Source organism: Lagenorhynchus albirostris, chromosome 17, assembly GCF_949774975.1.
Source record: "Lagenorhynchus albirostris chromosome 17, mLagAlb1.1, whole genome shotgun sequence".
In the NCBI taxonomy this organism is placed as follows: Eukaryota; Metazoa; Chordata; class Mammalia; order Artiodactyla; family Delphinidae; genus Lagenorhynchus; species Lagenorhynchus albirostris.
In genome coordinates this window covers 75,040,129-75,062,620 of record NC_083111.1, presented here as the reverse complement: position 1 = coordinate 75,062,620, position 22,492 = coordinate 75,040,129, and the positions used below count along the sequence as shown (strand labels likewise).

At 50.5% G+C, this 22,492-nt stretch overlaps 1 protein-coding gene across 1 annotated transcript in view; it reads left to right on the top strand.

The window, feature by feature from the left end:
- Window positions 1–22,492, top strand: part of ZFAT (zinc finger and AT-hook domain containing) — a 187,258-nt gene that overhangs the window by 40,223 nt on the left and 124,543 nt on the right. The window contains exon 3 of the mRNA XM_060127706.1: window positions 5,470–5,721. Coding sequence (XP_059983689.1) covers window positions 5,470–5,721 — 252 coding nt within the window. The remainder of the gene's footprint in view (window positions 1–5,469; window positions 5,722–22,492) is intronic.

Here is a 22,492-nt window from a genome sequence, read left to right as displayed (position 1 = left end):
GGGCAGGCTGCAGCCTGTCCTGTAGAGGGGTGCTGCGTCCCTGAAAACCTAAATGCCCCTAAAAGCCCCACGGTCCCTTGTTTCTGACATCATTCACTGTCCCTCTGTTGCTGCCTGGGCTCCTGGGAGCTAAATGTTGGGGAGGCTGACTGTCAGGGCCTGGCAGTGTTAGTGGTTCAGGATATTCCTAAATTCTCGAGTTGGTGTGGCTGGAGGCTGAGCTGCAAAGTGGGAGTTGGAAGGCTGGCTTTATCCTTGGTCTTAGGCAGAGTGGAATTTATACACCTCTAATTCTATATTGGCTTTCTCGGTGCGTGAGATGTTTTAAAATGAAGAAATCGAGGCAAAAGTGCCTTAATGAACAAGAATGGGTGTACGTCGAGGAATCACACGATCTAACAGTGGACGGACTGGGAAGGTAATAGTGTCTTCAGAGAGACAGTCCAAGTCAGAACACTCACGCCTGTAGCCATAACAATGCGCAGTCGCCATATGTCGATCACCTTCTAAGTGCTGTGCTCAGCATTTCAATGGACTGCTTTTTATCAATGGTGACTGTATAGAATAGAGGCAGTTTTGTGTTTATTTTTCATGTTAGAAACTGAGGCTGGCGGGGATTTGAACTTAGGCCCACCCAACTCCCAGCTGCTGTTCTCTGCAGTGCACCTCTTGGCTCCACTACCATGTCCAGAACTGACCCGAGGGCCACAAGACTCAGCAGAAAGATCTGGGCGGTGAAGAAGGAACCCAGATCCTGGGTCTGCCAGCTCAGTGGAAGGTCCTGGAATATGTGCCAAGTCCCTTCAACCTTTGGGTCGGTCCTTCATTTCTTTTCCTATCGAGGAGTTAGATTTGCTGCATCCATCTCTGAAGGTTTTTATGAGGATAAAATGTGATAGTAGCTGGGAAAGTGCCTCACAAACTTGAGTGATGTACACATAAAGGGCTTATGTTATTAGATTTTTGATAATGTTGAGGTTTCTTTCATGATGCTCATGTCATCTTCTGGGCTGATTCTTTCCGTCCTTTGCTAGGTCAGGTCTTGGCTCTACAAGGATAATTTTCTGCCTGTGAGGAAGTTGTCCCCAGTAGTGGATTTGGGACGGGGTCGAGATGCACCGTGGCTTGCCCCTTTCTTCCTCTTGGAAACTTGGGACCTAGGAAATGCCTTGTTTTCGAAATGCATCTTTTCCTGTTAAGCGGCTGATCAACGTGTATTTCTGTATTAAGTATCTGCTACGTCTCCAGCTCTGCCCGAGATCCTGTGGGACCCAGGGTGTATGATGGAAGGTGGGGGGAGAGCAACACAGTCAGGAAATGGTGTGGGTGAGCTTGCACACGTGTGTGCCTTACACGCAACTGTGGGGCCAGCCAGGGTCGGCCGAGCTGCCTCACAGAGGAGGTACTGAGATGTGAACTGGGCCTGGAGTTAGGGTTCTGATTGGGGTGCAGGAGGGCGCACAGCACAGGGAAGCAAAAAAGAGGCAGGTATTCCCTCTGCATATTTAGGGAGGCCTAGAACACTGCCCTGAGTGGTTGAGAGAGAGAGCGAGCACGCATGCGCGCGTGTGTGTTTCTGTGTGTTTGTGCACGCGTGCGCACATGTGTAGGGTGAGCTGTGTGATAAAGGGCCTGGAAAGCCAGGTCTCAGAGTCGTGGGGCAAAGTCCTCAAGAACGATGGAAAGTTCTAGAGCAAGAGAGTGGCAGTGAGACAGGGGGTGGAGGCTGAGAGAGACCAGAACAGAAAGCTGGACTCTGAGATGCTGTGCAGGGGTCTAGGTGAGCGGAGACGGGGTGTACGGGCAGGTGTCTTCAGGACAAAATCCACAGAGTTCAGTGATGCCTGAGTAGAGGAATTCAGGGAACAGGAGCAGGAACTGAAATTTCCTCCATTCAGACGCCATTAAAATGTGTCGATTTAGAGGCGACAGGATTTTCCTCGCCCCGTTTTGCCTTCTCCGCTCTTCTGTACCATGGGGGTAGTTGACAGCAGCAACTCGTTTTCGGTGCTTAAATGATTCCAAGTGCGTTTATGCATGTTTCATTTTTAGCTAACTAATTGGTCTTGAGGACTGAATTATGGATGCAGCAAGATGTAAGATTAGTTTTGTCACCGTCGTGTTAGAGGTTTTCCAGAGCTTTCAGGGCTGATTTTATGTTTCTTCCTTGACAGCAGATTGCACCCTGCTTGTTGGGGTGCAGTCACCACGATTTACGGGGTGCCCACTGGGTGGGACACCGGGTCACATAAAAGCTGGGGCATAAAAAGCCATCGGGACGGGACTCAGTCTTCAGGGGGTCCTGCCTGTGGGGAGACACATGCATGACTCTTGGGTCCGGCCGGCCGTGCTGCACTCCCGCTGTGCAGGGAGAGGGGTCGCACCTGTGGGCACCGCGGCTGCCGCCTGCTCTGGGCGTCCCCAGGGAGAGGGCGCTGGGTACCCTGCTGCCATGAGTGCCGAATCTGAACCTGAGGGGAAGGGCACGGTTTCTGCAAGACTTTGCCCAGGATTGCTGACGCCAGCCACAAATTTGAGGGCTCCCAGGGCCACCCACGCTTCTGCAGCTAGGTACAAGCTTGAGGCACCCAAAGGACTCCCTCAGATTGGATAATTTTCTAGAACGACTCACAGAACTCAGGAAAGCACTGTGCTTGTGATGACAGTTCTAAACAAAAAGGGTACAGGTCAGAACGAGCCAAAGGGGGAGATGCCTGGGTGAGGTCAGGACCGGGAGGGGGTTCCAGACAAGGGGCTTTCGGTCCCCCTCCCACACCCGTGGTGTCGTGGACGCCGCTGCCTTCTTCTGGCTACATTACATGACAGGACTCGAGTATTTCCAACCAGGTATGCTCGCCCAAGCCTTTGGTGTCCAGAGATGTTTGGGGCTCGATGACACACTGCTCACGTGGCTGTCCCCCAGTCTCCAGCTTCTCCTGGGGGTCAGACTAAGACCTCTCTTCTCCAGTTCATCCAGAGGTCGGAACTGACCTGACCTGTTGCAGAGCCCCTGAAACAAGTCACAGCGTTAGTCCTGTGGCTAAAGCCCCTGTGCACATGGGCACTGCTGTCAGGCAGGGCCTTCCAGGGGCCTAGGGCTCACCCCCAGTGGCTGAGGGCAGAGGCCAGAGCTCTCTACGGGTAAAGCCCCTTCTTCACTACACAGCTGCATCCTCAGGACATTTCAGAGGAGGACCTTAGTCTGCATGGCGGGGTGCGGAGTCTGGCATCAGGGTTGGGACCACGGTCTCCTACAAACTGTTAAGCAACACGTTTCTGCAGCTCAGCGGATGGGACACGAGGTGGGCGTTTTGTAGCCTCTTCGCGAACTCTGCTCCTCTATTAACTGCTGCTTCAGTAAGTTGCTGTTGTAAAGAGTAATAAGGAGGAGAATTTTAATGACTTCGAGGTGAAGAGTTTGTCCTCACTGCACCTCCCTTTCCTCACCTCCCCCTCCAGCCTCCCTTCCGCATTGGCTGGGCCTCCTGTCCACACAGCTGACATTCTCCTTGGTAAAATCTCAGTGTGGCCAGAGGGATCCAAGGGGCTTGTGCCCTTGCTCATTTGTTCTGGTCTCTTCGTTTGCTTTCTTGTTGTTTAGTACTTTTTTCTCCCCTGTTCCTGACCACCCCCATCCTCGTCTCCGACATGTCCGGTGAGATAGAGGGAAGGCAGTGACTGTGTGTTGGGCTGGGCTGCCCTGGCCATGGAAGGCCCCGGTTCGGAGCTCTAGGTCAAGGGGGAGCCATGCTTAGCACTGCAGCTCAGTGGAAACTCTGCTCTGCAGGGAGCTCCCCGTCTCAGCTCCTCCCCCATGCTGGTGCCTGATCCCTCTGAGCTCTTGGGGACCCCACGTCACAGCAGGCTTCTCTGTCCAGAGCCCTCATTGTCACGCTGCTCTTTCCCTGCAGACTTTGCTCAGGAACCTTCCTGCCCTCCTCGCCCGCCCCATGGTTTTCCTGTCTGATTTGGGAGCACAAGTGACCCACTTAAGGGGTCCTCACGGTGGTAGCAGTGGGCACTGTGGCTGACGTTTCCTGGGCAGAACCGTAGCCTTGGGGAGAGCAGGAGGGAGCTTGAACGTGTCATAATTCCGCAGATGACATTCCCTCAAGATGGTGCTAGAAGCTAGGACCCTTTCTCTGCCCTGATGTTCAGATGCAAAGAGGGCTGCTGACATGCCGTGCCTTAGCCAGACAGGTGGCTCTCCAAAGAGGGCACGGCGGCGAGGCTGTGCTGGCCCCCTGCTTGGCCTCCTCTGGGTACCCCTCAAGTCACATCACCTAAGACACACCACTCCACCTTCACACAACGGCACGATGCCCCCTGACCCCACTCACCCATCTTAATTCCCACCTTCCCTTGGAGACAAGTGCCTTAACAATGAATGCTAATTAAGAAGAAATACAAGATGAAAAATGATTTGAAACTTACTCTGAAGCAGCTCTGATCATGACATTTAAATCATTTGGTTTCTAGGAAACTTGAAGAATATTGTCTTTAGTCCTGTAATTGGTGGCTTTAGATTGTAATTATTTTTTCTCTTTTTCATCAGAACAATTTGCATCTAATAATTATGATGCCTTGAAATAGTCTGAATAGTTGTGTAGCTCATTAAGAGCATGAAAAGCCAAGCAGCCTTTGAGAAAGCTTTGCAAAGAAGTCCTTAGCAAGTTTCTGAGAACTGGATTTCAGTGGAAATGCTGGGTCATAAGGAGCCTGGTTTGTGAACTGGGGGCTAATGGTCACAACTTAAAATCCTCCCCAGGACTTCCCTGGTGGTCCAGTGGCTAGGACTCCACACTTCCACTGCAGGGGGCATAGGTTTGATCCCTGCTCGGGGAGCTAAGATCCCACAGGCTGCTCGGCCAAAACAAAAACAAAAACAGAAACGTCCTCCCCGCCTTACAGAAGAAGCACGTGCAAAGGTTCTGATAAAGTGATGTTCTTTTTTTTTTTTTAAATTAATTTATTTTAGCTGTGTTGGGTCTTCGTTTCTGTGCGAGGGCCTTCTCCAGTTGCGGCGAGTGGGGGCCACTCTTCATCGCAGTGCGCGGGCCTCTCACTGTCACGGCCTCTCTTGTTGCGGAGCACAGGCTCCAGACGTGCAGGCTCAGTAGTTGTGGCTCACGGGCCCAATTGCTCCGCGGCATGTGGGATCTTCCCAGACCAGGGCTCGAACCCGTGTCCCCCGCGTTGGCAGGCAAATTCTCAACCACTGCGCCACCAGAGAAGCCCTAAAGTGATATTCTTAAGTCACATTATTACAGAATTGATTATACAATAGCATAGAGGTGCAGAGATATTAGCACTAAAGATTGTTTGCAGCTGTTCATTTCTGGAACTGCTTCAGACTTTCCTCTTTTAATAAAACGTGGAACCAAATGTATTTCCACACTTGGAAATTGAGTGCATGCCCTGCACTGTCGCCTCCTGTGACTACATGGTGCCCTCTTGCTTCCTTCATAGAGTTTTCGGTCATGAAGAGGAAGAGAGGCAGGCCAAAGGGGTCCACGAAGAAGGCCAGCCCCGAAGAGGAACTGGCGGAAAACAACGTTATTCCCAGCGGGGACAGCCCGCGGGCCCCCGAGGGAGGGGGCAGCCTGACTCCCAGCAGCCTGGAGTGCAGCAAGTGCTGCCGGAAGTTCTCCAACCCACGCCAGCTGCGGAAGCATATCTGCATCATCGTGCTGGACCTGGGCGAGGAGGAGGGAGAGGCTGGTGAGTGCTGCCCGAGGGCCGACCGTGTCACCTTCTGATAACTCACATGGATGTAACTACTCACATCCGTGTTTACGGGTTCACTTGTTACTTGGAAATCGCACATATTTAGACATGTCCCACCTATCTGGAAAGTGCTCATTTTTGCAATGATTACTGACTGTTACTGTACATCATCTTGGAATCGAGTGTATCATCTGGTAGCTGATGCCCCCAGAGCGCAGGTCACGGTGGGTACTTGAGTAGACGCTTGCGGGGGCGTTGCAGAGAGGCCCAGACAGTCTCTGTGCTCTCGAGCTTATGTTCGGGGTAAGACTTTTAAAATGCAAAGTGTTACAGGATAATAAATCAGGAGTTGAGAAAGTGTTCTGATGGGAATTCCGGACTGAGCCTGGTGTCACAGTTTGGGTGGCATTTGGAGTAAAGGAGGGAGGGTGTCTCAGTGGATGAGTGGGACCATGTGAACAGAAGAGCAGACACTGGGATGCTCGAGGCCCCAGTGAGTGATCTTGATGGCCTAGATTGTGGCAGGTATTCTTGAAGAAAGTAAAGAATACCAGGTGCTTCCTCCAGGTAAGTACTTAGCAAGGCTTCAGCTCTGAAGTAACTTCTAAAAGAGGCCGAAGGACATGTGAGTGTGAGTAGGGAACGTCACCTAGACGGCTTTCTAGGAGGACCGAAACGGCAAGATTGCACCAGAGAGCTGAGGGCCTTTGCTGTCGTGCTGTCGTTGTTGTTTGATTCTTGCACCATTTTTGAAGTTTTCAAACCACGTCTGAGAATTTAGGAAGTTCTTACTGTGTTTTGTACCACGCCAAGCATGCAGTTCTGGTTACGGATTTGGGCTTTGGACTATGGCTGCCTGGGTTTGAATCCTAGCTCTAGTACTTACTAACTTCATTCTGCTTTATTTTCCTCATCTGTAAAATGGGAATAAAAACAGCACTAGCTAATATGATTACTCTGAGGATTCAATGAGACAGGACTTCGTACAGTGCTTAGAACGGTACTTGCCGTTTCAAAAGCACCCCATAAGACTGACATGTGCACACTGCTATACTTAAAATGGATAACCAGCAAGGACCTACTGTGTAGCACAGGGAATTCTGCTCAATGTTACATGGCAGCCTGGATGGGAGGGGAGTTCGAGGGAGAAAGGATACACGTATATGTATGGTTGAGTCGCTTTGCTGTGAACATGAAACTGTAACAACGTTGTTAATCGGCTGTACTCCAATATAAAATAAAAAGTTAAAAAAGAAACAGCCCATAAATGTTAGCTGTTACTGTTACTCATAGCCATATGGACACAGTGCTATTGCTGGCCTTCCTGTTTTATAGATAAGAGCATTCAGACACTAAGACATTAAGCAATTTGTCCGGGGTTCTTTAGCTAGAAAGGGATCTTGGCCTTTGAACCCAGACTGTCTGACTCTGAACCCCAATTCTTAAGTCCTAGAAACACCTCCCAACAGTGGAGCAAGACACTTGGTGTGTAAAATCCTAGCACAGATTGGGTGAATTATTGAGATAAGACCTCACCTCATATTTATCAAACATCTAGGTAGGTGGCCAAGGCTCATTGCCAACACCTGTTGCAAGTTGTAGAAAACACAAAATGTTGTTCTTTCCTTTAAACTGCTCTTAAGGTGACCACGTGAGCTCTTACTAGGCTGCAGGGGCTGATGCAAATACTGGACACGGATTCAAACAAGGTAAGGCAGCGGGCTGGCCGCCGTCCCAAGATAGAGCGTGAGTACTCACCGTGTGAGAGACGGGGCAGGAGCACGGTGCTTTCGGAGGAAGCAGCATCTTGCTTCAGAGCCTAATGTCCTTTCGGCAAATACACAGAGTTCTAGCAATAAGGTGGCCGATGGCGGAAGGGTTAGGAGGCCACGGCCCTGCACCTGAGGCGCTCATCTCCAGGGGATTCGTTCCCTCCGGCCCTGCTCATGCAGTTGCTCCCCTCCTCTCTCCACCCACGTCCCCTGCCCTCTGAGTGTGTCGCACGCGCCCACACACGCACCCCGCCCCGGCCCCCGCTCTCTTTTTCTCGCACAAATACTCAATGGTTGTCTCGTTTTAACCAGAGGGGCCAGATCTAGCCATCAGGGCAGCTCTGCGTGTACTGGCCCGAGTCCTTGTGAGAACCCAAGTCTCTCTGCTCGTTCAGGGCTGTCTCGTTGAGAGTCTGTTTTGGTGTTGTGCCTTCACACGGCTGACTTGTCCTGTCAGTCCCCCTCTGAGAGACTCCTGGGCTTTCTGCACAGTTGTGGTTAGAAATCAGGGATATCCTCTTCAGCAGCACCGAACATTCTGGCTGTTGATTCCTCCGGGCCTTAGGCCTAGATCTAACTTGGAGGGCGTGTGAGAAGTTCAGCCCGGTCCGTGGATGTTCCCCCAGGCTGTGCTGCCCTCGGGGATTTCTTCCCAAAACACACTTCTGCAGTGTCTCCCCTTCACAGGAAAGTGCAGACTCTTCACCTGGGTATTCACGGCCCTCACTGAAAGGATCTTTCATGGAGCTCTGCGGCGTCACTTTTCCATGCCATATAGTATTCCGTTGTTCATGCCAACCACGGTACATTTAGTGAAATTTAGGTTATTTCCATATTTTTTGCTGTTATAAATATTGCTCTAATAAACATTCCCTTGTGTATATGTATGCATTTGTGTATGTGTATATATGTGTATGTGTGGATTATTATTTGTTATTTTTGTAGAATAAATTCCTAAAAGTAGAACTACTGGGCCAGAAAGTGTATTACATATAGCCAAATTGCCCCCTAGAAAGCTCACACCAATTTAGATTCCAAAAGTATCCAAGAGTACCAATTGGATATTATCATTGTTATTTGTTTTCTTTTTTAATACCTGGAATGATATAAAAAATACTAAGAAGAAAGTAAAAATAATCCAAACTTTCACTGCCTAGGTATAAGGTCTATTACACTGTGTAAAAAAAGTGAAGAAAGGTCTTTCTCACTTCTATGTATGTTCATATACATTTTTCAGAAATGAGGTCATATATAATGTTCTGTGATCTTTTTTCACTCAGTAATGGAGCAGATAAATTTTTCATGTCAGTATTTTTTCTTTAACAAGCTGTTTTGTAGCACATTCTACGTTGCAGATACTGTTCTCAGTATTTTACAACTATTATCAATAGCTCATTTCATTATCATGGCAACATCATAGGCACTATTATCATTCCCATTTTATAGACCAGGAAACTGAGGCACAGAGAAGTTCAGGAGTTTGCTAACATCACACAGCCCGTAAGGGGTGGAGCTGGACTCTGAATGCACATATTCTGGCTGCAGGGTCTGTGCTTTTGATTGCGATGCTCTGCTTTCTGACTGAAAACAGTCAGTAAATGTAGATTTTTGTCATTTTTAAAGGCCACGCAGCATTTCATTGTGTGCATGGGCCATAAGTTTTCCTTCATTGGTCTCCAGTTGATTGACACTGAATATTGTTTTAAATTTTTCTCCCTGATTAAAAACAAACGAACAAACAAAAAACTACTGGGGTGTACAATCGAGCATGCAGTTTTATTTTATTATTACTGTATTTGCACTTGTGTCTTTATTATCTTAGGTAAATACCTAGTAATGTAATTCTCGGGTTAATAGGACATCTTTTAGGTCACATATTTTATGATTCCATGTATATGTAATATTCAGAAGAGATAAATCCATAGAGACAGAAGACTGTTGGTGGTTACCAGGGGCTGGAGGAGAGGGGAGAATGGGGACAAACTGCTTAATGGGTACAGGTTTTATTTTGAATGATAGAAAAGTTTTGGAACTAGATAAAGGTGGTGGTTGCACAACATTATGAATGTTCTAAATGTCCCTGGATTGTTCACTCTAAAATGGTTAATTTTATGTTATGTGAGTTTTATCTGAATAAATCATATGACAACTTTAGTTGATAAAATAACAATAAAACTATTTGAACAAAACAAACAAACAAAAAATAGGGCATCTTGGGCTTCCCTGGTGGCGCAGTGGTTGAGAGTCCGCCTGCCGATGCAGGAGACATGGGTTTGTGCCCCGGTCTGGGAAGATCCCACGTGCCGCGGAGTGGCTGGGCCCGTGAGCCATGGCCGCTGAGCCTGCGCGTCCGGAGCCTGTGCTCCGCAACGGGAGAGGCCACAACAGTGAGAGGCCCGCATACCGCAAAAAAAAAAAAAAAAATAGGGCATCTTTTATGTTTTGACACATACGCATGTTGTCAAGCTACCCGGTAGACTGTGTCTATCTGTTATTTTTCCGACGTTGGCTGTGTCCTCATATCCACCTTTACCCTCTTTATCCTGGGTTGTGTCAGTCTTATCCTGTTAATCTCTAGTGTGAACAATTTTCTTTAATTATTTTAATTTGCCTCTATTTGGTCACTCGTGGACTCTCTCATTGCAGTTATTAGGGGTTTTTGTTTTGTGTGTAATTCAGGGCATTCCTCGCTCACGCCCTTTACTTGTTACACTTTTAGATCACCATATATTCTGAAAATATTTTCCAGTTTTATCATTTTTCTTTTAATTTCATTTGTAGAATTGCTTCCTTTGTCTTTTGCGTTTTACTGTAGTTTTAAATATCAGCATTGTCACTACTGTCAAATATTTCTTTTAAATTTCTTGCCCTTTTTATCATAGATTAGAACACTTACCTATACCCCAAAATAATAAACAACCTTCTATATATTCCTCTGTTATTTGTATGGTTTCATTTTTTATCTATATCTTTGATCCTTCTGGAAATTGTATTTCTGTGAAAGTTGTGAAGTAAGACAGTTATATATATTTGATCAATAACTAAGGGGAAAGGAATGATCTTCATAAGCACAATTTGAGAAAGTAATAAGGGTCTGCTTCCAAGTCTAAGAAACGCTTTAAAAAATAAAGCTTCATATTTTGAAACAATTACTGGAATAATAGGAAGTTGCAAAGATGGTAGAGAAAGGTCTCATGTACCCTTTACCCTCTTCCCCCCAGTGCTGACGTCTTACATAACTACAGCACAATGTCAAGTTCAGGACCTTGACAGTGAGATACTGTGTGCGCCGTTCATCATTCATCACACGTGTAGGTTTGCGTAGCCACCGCAGCAGTCGGGAGACAGGACTGTTCGTCACCACAGATGTCTCCCTTGTATTCCCACTTTATAGTTACCCTGCAACCACTGATCGCCAACCCTGTGATTTTGTCATTTCGAGAATGTTACACCAACTGAGTCACACAATATGTGACCTTCTAGGATTGGCTCAGAAAACCCCCTTTTCAAACCAATTTCATAATTTTATAATTGAGGAAGTTGAGGTCCAGAAGTGATGATTATCCAGAGTCACACAGCTCCTCGGACGTAGGGCTGGGTACCATCCCATGTGTCCCCACTCCTACCCTGTGGCTGGCCCAGCTCTACCACGTTTGTGTCTTAAAACCAGTCTCATTTCTACTTCATGGATGTTGATTTTGTTCATTTCAGTATATCTCTCTCAGCTTTTTCTCTAACCTCATGGGAAATGAAAGTTCCATCCTGTATGGTCCTGATGTTTATTTCCTATTCTGTAATTAATTAGGCAATCTCTTCAGCAGTGGCAGACAGGCACAGTCCTTTCTAATACGATTATCAGCTTCCTCCAGTGCTAAGCTGTATAGAAAATGGCCTCGTAGTCCATTGATTTGAATGACCTAAGTGCACTTTAATTTAACAGATACCAAATGGAAAGGTAGAAGCTCTGGGTGTTTTTCCCTTTCTGGCCACTGCTAAAGCTTCTAAAATATGCAGAAATGACCTTATGCCCAGCTGCCTCGTGGCTGACATCGCTGTGATGATTGCTCCATGTTCCTTAGTTTGCCAAGCACAATATTACAATTTGGAAAATTCTTGCATAATTGTTTTAATTCATGCTCTGTAAAGAGCAGTTTAGTGACATTTTAAAGAATTGACCTTGACTCTTTTGCTTGTTAAAACAATTAGAAGAAAACAAAATAAGCTTTCTCCCTACACTGAACCATGGCAAGTTAAAATAATACTTTTTTTTTTTTTGCTGTATGCGGGCCGCTCACCGTTGTGGCCTCTCCCTTTGCGGAGCACAGGCTCCAGACGCTCAGGCTCAGCAGCCATGGCTCAGGGGCCCAGCCGCTCCGTGGCATGTGGGATCCTCCCGGACCGGGGCACGAACCCGCGTCCCTTGCATCAGCAGGCGGACTCCCAACCACTGCGCCACCAGGGAAGCGCCCTAAAATAATATTTTTGATATATATTAAACATTTATTTACTTACTTACTTACTTTATTTATTTGTGGTACGCGGGCCTCTCACTGCTGTGGCCTCTCCCACTGTGGAGCACAGGCTCCGGACGCGCAGGCTCAGCGGCCATGGCTCACGGGCTCAGCCGCTCCGCGGCATGTGGGATCTTCCCGGACCGGGGCACGAACCCATGTCCCCTGCATCGGCAGGCAGACTCCCAACCACTGCACCACCAGGGAAGCCCCCTAAGATAATATTTTGATATATATATTCAACATTTATTTATTTTATTCTGAATTTGAATAATAAAAGAAACCAGGAAAAGAGATTTTTTTTCCCCAATGACATTATGTGGAACAGCTGGTGTTTTTGAAAAACACTTTGCAGCCTCTACAGAAATCAATACGTCAAGTTTAGAAAAGTGACTTCTGAACCTTTCTAAGCTTGTTATTTCTGGGGTCATTTTATGCTAGGAGAGTTGCAAAAATTTGCTCTTATTGTTAAATCCTCCTTAAAGAAGACAAGGCATTTATTTTTTATTTATTTTTAAATTAATTTTTAAAATAAATTTATTTATTTATTTTTGGCTGCGTTGGGTCGTTGTTGCTGCACGTGGGCTTTCTCTAGTTGCGGCGAGCGGGGGCTACTCTTCGTCGCGGTGCGTGGGCTTCTCATTGTGGTGGTTTCTCTTGTTGCAGAGCACGGGCTCTAGACACGTGGGCTTCAGTAGTTGTGGCTTGCGGGCTCTAGAGCGCAGGCTCAATAGTTGTGGATCACGGGCTTAATTGCTCCGCAGCATGTGGGATCTTCCCGGACCAGGGCTCAAACCCGTGTCCCCTGCATTGGCAGGCGGATTCTTAACCACTGCCCCACCAGCGAAGTCCCCAAGGCATTTATTTTAAGATCTTCTTTAAGATGCACCTATAATCTTCATGAGGATTTTTTACAGCAATATTTCAAGTGTCTTCTACTATATTTGTGTTAGCAAAACAGCTGACTTGATAAGTAGCTTCTGTGATTGAAAACTGTTTTGAGTGAGTAGGGTTTGAAAATTTGCAGGTGGAAAGGTGGAGCAGTGTCAGTCTCTGAGTAGAACACTTTTCTCTGTGGAAAGATACAGAATGGTAAATTCTGTTTCCTCTCGCTGCCTTGTGAACCCTTGTTTTATCTCTGTGCTAATGAGGGGAATGCAAAGTGCAGTGGCCTCCAAGCATACATGGTCCTCAGCATGCTTGGAAATGTGGGACTTTGGGACAGTTAGTGTCACCTTTCATGGACCCCCCCTCGTCCCACTTTCCTCCTGCCCCACCTGCTTTGTGAGCTTGGGCCCGTCTGTTTAGCCCTTAACTGTCGCGGGTTCTGTTGGTGTGGGCCAGGGTACGCCCTTACAACCAGTCTCCCCCATCGCGGTGGCCACACAGAACCAAGCTTTCCTTCTTGTTCTGCTGCAGATTCTCAGGAGGCTCTGCTCACCCAGGGACCCAGGCAGAGAGAGCAGTCAGCATCCCGAACACAGCTGGTCACCGGGCAGGAGGGGAGGAGAGCCTGAGGGTTTCATGTCAGCCCGGAAGTCACATCCCTTCCCTGAAGACAGCCCGCCCTGATGCCCACCGCTGCTCAGAGACAGTCCAAGCTCCTCAGGAACCTTCTAGGTTGTTTATGTATGACCTGGCAGCTGCCGCCCTGTACCCTGATTCCTTACCCCGTCCCATGGTGCCCACCTACGACTCTGTAATGAACATCCAGAGGCCACAGTGCCCTGTGCTCTCTTGGTTTCTCGTGCGTTGTTCGTTTTGCTTGGCAGGCCCTGCTTCCCTTTGCCCTCTGAAAAACTACACTTGTCCGCAGCCAGTGCTCGGTAAATATCATGTGAATGAAAGCATGAATCTTCAGAGAGCAGAAACTAGGACTGTGCAGTGTCTAATGGGGGGAAACTCAGCATGTTTCATCACTTCATTTGCGTTTCTGTGCGGAGTGGGTCACGTGACACGGGAGAGGTCCCGGGTTCGTGCTGCTGACTGTCTGGCCGTTGTACTGGCTTCCACTCAGCTTTTGCCTCTGTAGTTGTTTTCCTTCTTTCCTCCTTCTCCCCTGCTCTTCACATTTCAGGTTTCCGCTGTCATTCTTTTCACCTGTGTTTGAGGGTTGCCTGTGAAAGTTACCCCTCCTTTGCTGGTGCTGTGGCGTCATCTGAGCTAGAGTCTGGAGTCATCCTTGCGTCCTCCTCTGGCTCACTTCCAGCCTGCCGACTCCCCACGATTCTGGAGCCCTCGGTCGGTTTCCTCTCCGGGCGTCCTCCCTGCCCTGGGTCTGGCCTTCTCATCTCTCATATGGACTCTTTGCCTAGCAGACCGGCTGCTCCACTTCTAGACCTGCTCCCCATAAGCTCGCCCTTCACAGAAGGATGTCACGTGCTAAGGTGACACGTCATGTTGTTGCTGAGAGTCCTCCCGTGGCCTCCCCCGCTATGTGGAGGGGCCTCACCTCTGCCTGCTTTCCGCCCCACGTGCCCCATGGGCTCTTTTGCACAGGCAGCTTTTTCTTCTTGGAAAGCTGCCCTGAACCCTCTAAGCCAGCTCCCTAGCTGTTTCTCATTCTTGAGGCCGGCGCGGTGCCCTGGTGCAGGCAGCCCTGCTAAACGTCCGCTGAAGGAAAACACCTGCACGTGACCTTTCTCTCTCCAGTAGCTCCTGACACTTGGAATAAATTTCAGATAAATGAGAATGGGATCCATTGCCAGAGTTGTTTATGGAAGGAAGAGAGTGTGAGATCTGCAGCCTTGAGCCCTGACAGGCCCCAGAGACGGCCCTGGGTGAGCAGACTGTGGGTACGGCTCAGGCTGCTAAGTTTGGCAGATGTTTGTTTACATGCTTCCATAATTCCAGAGGCGAGCTGGTCCAGAGCTTCCTGTAGGTCCACAGAGTCCTAGACCCAGGTCAGCGGGAGCGTGATGCTTGTGGGCCCCAGCTGGGCCCCGCAGCGGTGATGGTGCCTCCTCTTACCATGTGCCCGTCTGTACCAGCTGCTGTCAGGGTGCTGAGCCTCTGTTCTCATCCTCCTGCTGGGTGCTGAGGTAGGGCTGCCGGCTCATCGCTTAGGTGAAGATACAGGCTCTGCTAGACAAAGGAAGCTGCCCGACGCCAGCTAGTAATTACGTGAATCCTGGTCCCTTCGACTTCCGAGCTCCAGCTTTTGTCACGTGGATCCAGCCGTCTTTGAGTGCTGGTCCTCTGATTCTCCACCTTGCCCTGGCCCAGAGTCACCTGAATTAAACCTCCAGTCCCTTTGGTGACTACGTGTCCCAATGTGAGACACGTGACATAAGTCAGACGTGGAGCCGGCCCCGTGCTCCCTACTACAGACCTGCTGTGACTCTCAGGTAATCAGAGGGCACTCAGTGCCATTTTTCACGGTGGGGGGCAGGGGCTGGGGGAGAAGAGGAGCTAACTGAATCCCACCCAAGCAGGGCTTTATGGAATATCTTGTCCAGCATCTTGGAGGCCGGCCTCTTGTGCTGCAGCCCCTTTGCGTCGTGCTGTCTGCAGTTCAGGGGGCTGCCTGTATCCCGCCTCGAGGGACGTGATGGGAGGGATGGAGCCTGTGACTCAGGGGGCCTTTGCTCCAAGTGATGGCTCGTCAGACAAGTAGCAGCTACTTATTTCCCCACCCCCCATTTTGAAAAGGAGTCTCTCTCTCACCATTAACAACCCGAGTACTGAGAAATGCTGCAATGAATGGCCCGTGGCCCAGCGGCCTTTAAAGCCGGACTTACTGCTGTGCCTGGAGCTTCCCAGCTGCTGAGGAGCTGTCTGAAGCCAAGGGCTGAGTGAGATCCCTGCAGCGGCCGATCCTCTTCTCTTTTTTCTCCTCCTTCCTGAGCTTGTTGCTGGGCACTAAGCCAGACTTTGGAGATCAAAGCGAGTCAAATGAGTCTCTTCCCTTGAGCAGCTGAGCCTGGGGAGGAGGACCAAGGGGTGAATGGATACAGTACGATGGAGGGGCCAGCCCAATGCAGAGGGGGCAGGGCAGGACCGCGCCCCCGCGGGTGTATCCTGGAGGGCTCCCTGGAGAGAGGGGCCGTGAACTCCACGTCTAAGGCTGACATAGGGGGCGGGGGAGGGGATGGGCTAGGCATTTCCATCAGGATGGCTGCTGCGAAAGCCTGCAGGTGCAGGGCTGGGGGCGTGTTTGAGGAATGCTGGCTAGTTCACTGTGGTGAGTGTGCAGTGAGGACAGAGTCACAAGGAGACTGACGGCCTCATGCTCTGCAGGTGCTTATACTCATAGTTTCCTGTCTGTGGGAATGCTGTGCTCGGAGCAGGTGCTCGCCTGTCCTTCCCTCGGAGCAAGAGAGACAGGAAGACTTGAGAAAGCCTGAGGGGAAGAGGGAGGGTGAGAGTGATGCACAGTCAGCAGGTTCGATAGAATTATCTTGGGTTAATAAGTTTCTTAAACTGCTGCATCAGCAGTGTGGCATGACTCAGTGGCAGAGCCCCAGAATATAATCCCATATCAGGCTGCTGTTCTGACAGCCGTTCTGGGCTTTTTATTAATGTGGCTGATAACACTTGACTCTCTGGGGTGTTCTGAGATTTAATTAGCTCTTGGGCAGTTTGGAATAGGTACTTTAGAATATCAGTGCTGTGTTGATTATAAATGAGTGTGTGTGAACTAACTGCTACAAATGTGTGATTGCTCCTGTGGTTAACTCTTCATCTGCCCTTTCCTAAATCAGCGTGCCTTGCTTGCATGTTATTCCATGTCGGGGACTCTGCGAAGTCCCTTGGGGAGTTACAGGGTAAACACAGACACAGATCCCACTGCTAAGAGTGGGGCGTTGGAAAATGGAGCAGTATCCCTCCCAAAGGAACTCCTCTAGGACAGGAGGGCATGGTGAGCAAAGAGCAGGGAGACTTTGAGATAAAGGGCTCTTAGTTGAGAGCTTTTGTATCAAGTGAGCTTCGTTTTTCTTAGTGAAGTCAGAGAAGCTCGTCAGAGTTAAAGGAGTGTGTGCGTGTGCATGTGTGTGTATGGTTAGGAGCTGAGAAGAGTGGGAATATTTGTGAACCCCTGCTGTAGATCTTTCATTAATTCATCGGAAGCATTGATTGAGCACCTACTGTTTGTGTACCAGGCGTGCGGTGGTTGCTGGGCTATGTGATGTCAAATGAACGGAAGTTTGTGTAGTAAAGTTGTTCAGAGTTTGGTGGGCGGGGCAAACAGATGACACTGACACTTTGGGGTAAGTGTGATGAGCACCCGCAGAGGCCACATGGGATCTTAAAGGAGCTCAGAGACGGGACTTCAGAGGCAGCTTGAGAGAGCAGGGCAGGCCAGGAAGGGCTTGGGCAGAGCTTTGACGTCCACATGGGCCTGGTGTTCTGTAGGGTGGGTGGGGCTGGAGGTGAGAGGAGGCAGAAGGCGGGGGAGGCATGTGGAATGCAGCCTGGCAGAGGGAGTAGCATCCCGTAAGGCCTGGAGGAGGCTGCTGGCCGCATGTGCTTGTGGGGAGACTGTAGGAGGCTGGTGCAGGGCCTGGTGGAGGGTCTGCAGTATCTGGTTTCAGCAGTGGCAGTGGGCGTCAAAGAAGGGGGTGTATTCTAGAGCTGCTGAGGAAGTGTGATTCCCAGGCCCTGGGCACAGGTTGATGTGGACAGGAAGCAGGAAGTTGTGGGAGGGAGGGGGCCAGGTTTTGGCTCAGGTGCTGGGGTGGAGGGTGGCCCCTGCCAATCCGGAGAACCCAAGGGAGAAGCAGGTTTGGGGGAGAGAGGATGAGTTTGTTCTGGTCACACACTGAGTTTGGTGGACTCTGGGTGTCCATGGGGGTGTCATCCACCTGGGTGTGGGACCGGCAGGAGGCCCCTTCGTGGGTGAGGGCACGTGTGGGTGGTCAGCAGGGGTTGGGATGGAACCGAAGCAAACAGCCGTGTGGCTTCCTGAGGACCCTGGTGCCGAGCATCCAGAGGGAGAGAAGAGCAGGAAGGCCGCCTCAAAGGGGGAGAAGGACGGGATCAGCGATGGTCAGTGACGCAGGGAGAGTCAATGAGACGAAGCTGGGGTAAGAGTCCTTTGGTCTTGGGAATGTGCCTTGTGCTGGCCTGAGCAGGAGCCGTGTCAGTCAGGGGTGCTTGACACGGCCGGGGTGAAGATGAGATTTGGGGGCCGGAAAGAGGGGTCATGTAGAGATGACTGAAAGCGTCGCCCCGTGGAGCTGGCAGCAAACACGTGGCGACTTGAGAGTTTACTAAAGGGATTATTTGTACAGTGTGGGCAGGTGTTGGTCCTGGGGGAGGCTGGGGACAGTGGGGAGTCGTTGTCACCCGAGGTGTAGAGGCAGGAGAGAGCTGCAGGGAGAGCTGCAGCCTTTGCAGGGAGGGGGCCTGGAGAATATCGTCCCCTGCTCCCCTCCCTCCCTCCTGTCTTCTGCTGGTGATGGAAGCCAGAGGGCGATGGAGCCCCTGTGTGACCCGTACAGGTGAGCCTCCGGGAGCTGGGTGGAGACAGATGAGGGTGGGCCTGGAGGGGCAAGTGGAGACTTTCTAGAACACCGGGGACACTGGATCTTTGCTTATTCCCCTTAGAATGGAGCACATGCTTGGTCTCTGCTCCTTAAGCAGGGCCGCCTTCAGTTGAAGTCAGGACACCTCCCCGCGTGAGGGCCCCGGGCGCTGTCGTAGGAGTCTCAGCACCGAGGGGCGCGTGCACCCACCTGGGAACTCCCGCTTCCATGTTGCAGTGTGGTCACTTCTTAAACGCCGTCTTTTCAAAAGGAAATGAAATGTAAAGAATTCTGTCAGTGTGCTGTGGTTGAAGAGCAGTGAGGCACAGATGTCACGACGTTGAACAATACCGTTCCCAGGACGTCAGTGACTCCGCAGAACATTCCGGGCTAGGGGGCGGGGTGAGGCGGCCCTTCCTGCGCCTCTCCTGTTAGCAGAAACCAGCCAGAACCACCGCGAAGCCATGACCCCAGCCCAGCCCAGCCCTGAGCTGCACATGTGCATCTTCAGGCAGGAAGTCACTGGCCCCAAACGCGTGCAGCCTGGGGGCAACTGCAATTCCCGCCGCCCCCCTGTGAGAGGACTCTGTGACCTTCCCGCACTTGAACCTCACAATGACTCATTTTGCAGATTCGGACCCTAGGTTTAGAGAGTTCCAGACTGGTCCAGCTCGAAGGCAGAGCTGGAGTGTAGCTCACACACCCTGACTCTGCGCTGGCCACTCAGAGCAGCGAAGGTGGTGAAAGTGGTATTTGACAGTCCCTCCTGCATCCTCATCTACTTGTTTTAAAGCTGAGGCACTTGCGGCTGAGATTGGAGGGCTGGGAGGGCCGTGGAGGGGGTAGCTAGTGGGGGGCTGGCTTGGACCCTACCCACTTTAACCAGAGCAGTCATGCCCTTTTATTGATTGTTTATGTTGAAATTGCTTAAAGAATTCACTCAAAATGTCCTGCTGCTAAAAAAAAAAAAATGTTTGAAAACCACATCCTGATGCAGTGGCGATCACAATTGGATTCAGATGGTGGTGCAGCACGGTGTGAAATTTGCTGGACAAGGGCACTTCAGCCAAGCACCGCATATGCCGGAAAAGCACATTTTATTAGAGCCTTGGAGGAAAAAGTGAAATGTAAGAAGGTTGATTAAAAAGGCACAGTGTGCACATGCAGTAGAGTTACAGGTGCTAGTTAGTGCTCATGAAAGTGCTTTGCAGACTGTAATGTGCCTCTCAGAAGATAACGTCGTGCTATTACAGTGGTACAGGTTACCTCCCTCTCATGACTATTGACTAAAGGAAAAACACCAGACCCGCCTAGACGCTGTCAGATATTTCAGTCTGAAACCCAGTGTTGCTGATGAGATTAACACTGACCTTCCTTCCTGTGCCCTAGCTGGTCTACCGGGGGCGGGTTGATGGTATCCCATCTCTTCTGCCTTTTAAGCATCTCAGACAGACTTCCGCTCTTGATCTCACTTAAAATCACATCCTGCTTTCTTTTGGATAGAGTCTTTTGTAGAGCTCAGTGAAGATATTACAGATGTTTCATACAATTTGAAGATAAAATACTACCTTAACATTCATTGCGTAATGAACACATGAAAGTAGCAGCCTGTCTGGAAGGCGGTTCATCTGGAAAGCACTACCTAGAAGACGTGGAGTGGGACCCGGGTGCTCCCTCACGCCCAGCCCCCCTCACTGTCTTCATTTTCCATGCTGGGTGTATTTATTGAAAGAGATCCACTTGCTGCCCGTTCCTCACCAGGCACTGTGTCAGCCCAGGGAGTCAGCTGGGCGTTCTCTGAACCAAGAGTGAATAAATTACCCCAAATTACCCATTGGCATCAGCCCGGGAGCCTGGGTGTCAGCTGGGGTTCTCCGACTGTGTCAGAAGAGCCACCTTCCGTTAGCCTTGTTCATTGCCAGAGGGTTTAGTCTGTCTCAGTGCAGGGAAGATAGACATTTACCAGTTTGAACGGAACAGAAACTCTAGTTTTCTTCACTTTCCAAGAATTGCTTCTTTGTAGCAAGGAGCGCGGCTGCAGAGCAGAACTGGGCTGCCATCGCCAAGCATGACAGGACTTTAAATGCCTGGCCCTGGAAGCGGGGGCCGGAGCGGCCGTGTGCTGCACCAGGGCTGCCAGCCGTGCAGTCCCTGCATGGTGTGCGTTCATGCGGGCAGGCGGGCGCCCAGGTGGGCCGTTCATCAGCACAGTGATCAGGAGCAAATGGCCTCTTGCTGCTTCTGGGAACTCAGCTGAGGACGCACTGAGCAAGTGCCGCCCTTTATGTTCTCACCAGCCTTCAGCACAGATGGACCAGGGCCCTGTCAGAGAGGGGAGGGGGGAGGAGAGGGGCTTCTTAGAAATAAGACCAGGCATCATGGTGCATGAAGAGCCTTTAAGCTGAGCACCATTCCCCACGGAGAAAGCAGAGCACTGGTCGTGGACCTCACTTCTCGGCTGACCAGCCAGACCCACATGTCCTCTTGGTCCCCGTAGGACAGTACTAGGCTTTGCCACTTGACCGCTGCCTCTCACCACGGGGCCCGCTGTTTGTTGGTTCCTCTCTGGTCCTTTGTCGTCCAGGGTCTTCACGCTCTGCCCCTGCCTGCCCCTCTTCCACCTCTCGGCTCCCCTTTCTTATACGCGGTGTTTTACCCGGAATTACCTGCTGTTCCCTGCACGCACACGCTTCTGTTCTGTAGCGGCTGTGTTCTTTCCACTGTGCTCCAGTCGTCGAGGAATTGGGTTAAGATAACTCCAAGAATCATTTCCAAGGCTGCTTGTACAGTGTCTGCCACGTGGTGCCTGGATCAGTGGGAAAACTTACTGTGGAAACTTCTGGAAGCTCTCGAGAGTGGAATGTAGCTGAGTGGGCTGTGGATCCATGTCGCATGGGGCCACAGGGAATTGATGGAGGGCGTGGGGGCTTGGAGGTGCACGTTTGGGACAGTTTTGAATGGGGTTGACTTCGCTTATGCTCCCTGCAAGCTGCCCCGGCTGCAGGCAGTTACTGGGGTGGGGATCCCAGGAAGCAGGAGTGAGGTGTGGGGAGGGTGAGACAGGGAAGGGGGAGAGACAAGGGTTTGCTGCTGGGTTCCAGCTGTGGTCACTGGGCGTTTGACTCTGCCAGGATCTCGAAGCTTCCAGAATGTGTCCCAGAAATGTGCACTCAGGCCGGGAGCCCAGAGTGGCTGTGCATTGCTTCCCATTCCTCCTTGGTTGAGGGTCGTCCCCACCACGTTGACCCGTCTCCACCTCTGGGCAGCAGGGGCCTACCTCGAATGCTTCAAGACACCTGTGCAAGCTTGAGGTTGGACGCTGGGGTGCAGGGTGAGCCTGAGTGTCCACTGTAGCTGCTGCCAGGGTCGTGTATGGGCCTCGGGGACATGGTGAGAGCCCCGCTGGCATTTGCTACGGGGAGAATCAGAGCCCATGCGGGCACGGAGGGTGCTGGTGGCTGCCCAGGAGGTGGAAGGTGCATCTTCTCCCGTCGCCCGCTGTCTTACTCCACGTTTTCTTTTACTGTCTTGTACTGCCCGCCCCTCCGCCTCCTTTCTCCTGCCGTCCTTACATAGCAGCTCCATCTCCCTGTTGGGAGGGTCTCAGAATTCAGAGATGCAGAGCTTGTCTGATTTGACCCCCCATGTGGTTCAGTCTTTCTCACAGCATCACGATTGCTACGTGAAGCTCCTCGAAAACCCTCCTGAGAAACGCATCTCTAAAGCCACCTCTCCCTCGTTGGATGGCTCTGACTGCTGGAAATTTCTTCTTCTGGTGAAGTCTGTTGCTGACCTCTACCCATTGGTCCTAGCTTCGCCTTTTTGAGCACAACAGAGCAGGTCTTCATTGTGTTCTAGGTTAGGTCCTCTGCTATCGGTCTGCGTCAGGCTCAATAAAATAACAAGAAGACACAGACCCAATTTCCTGGAGGTCACAGCACAGATGAGGCATCCAAATAGATAATTGCAAAGCAGTGTGGGAAATCCGACTGTTGATAATGTTTATTTCTTGGTG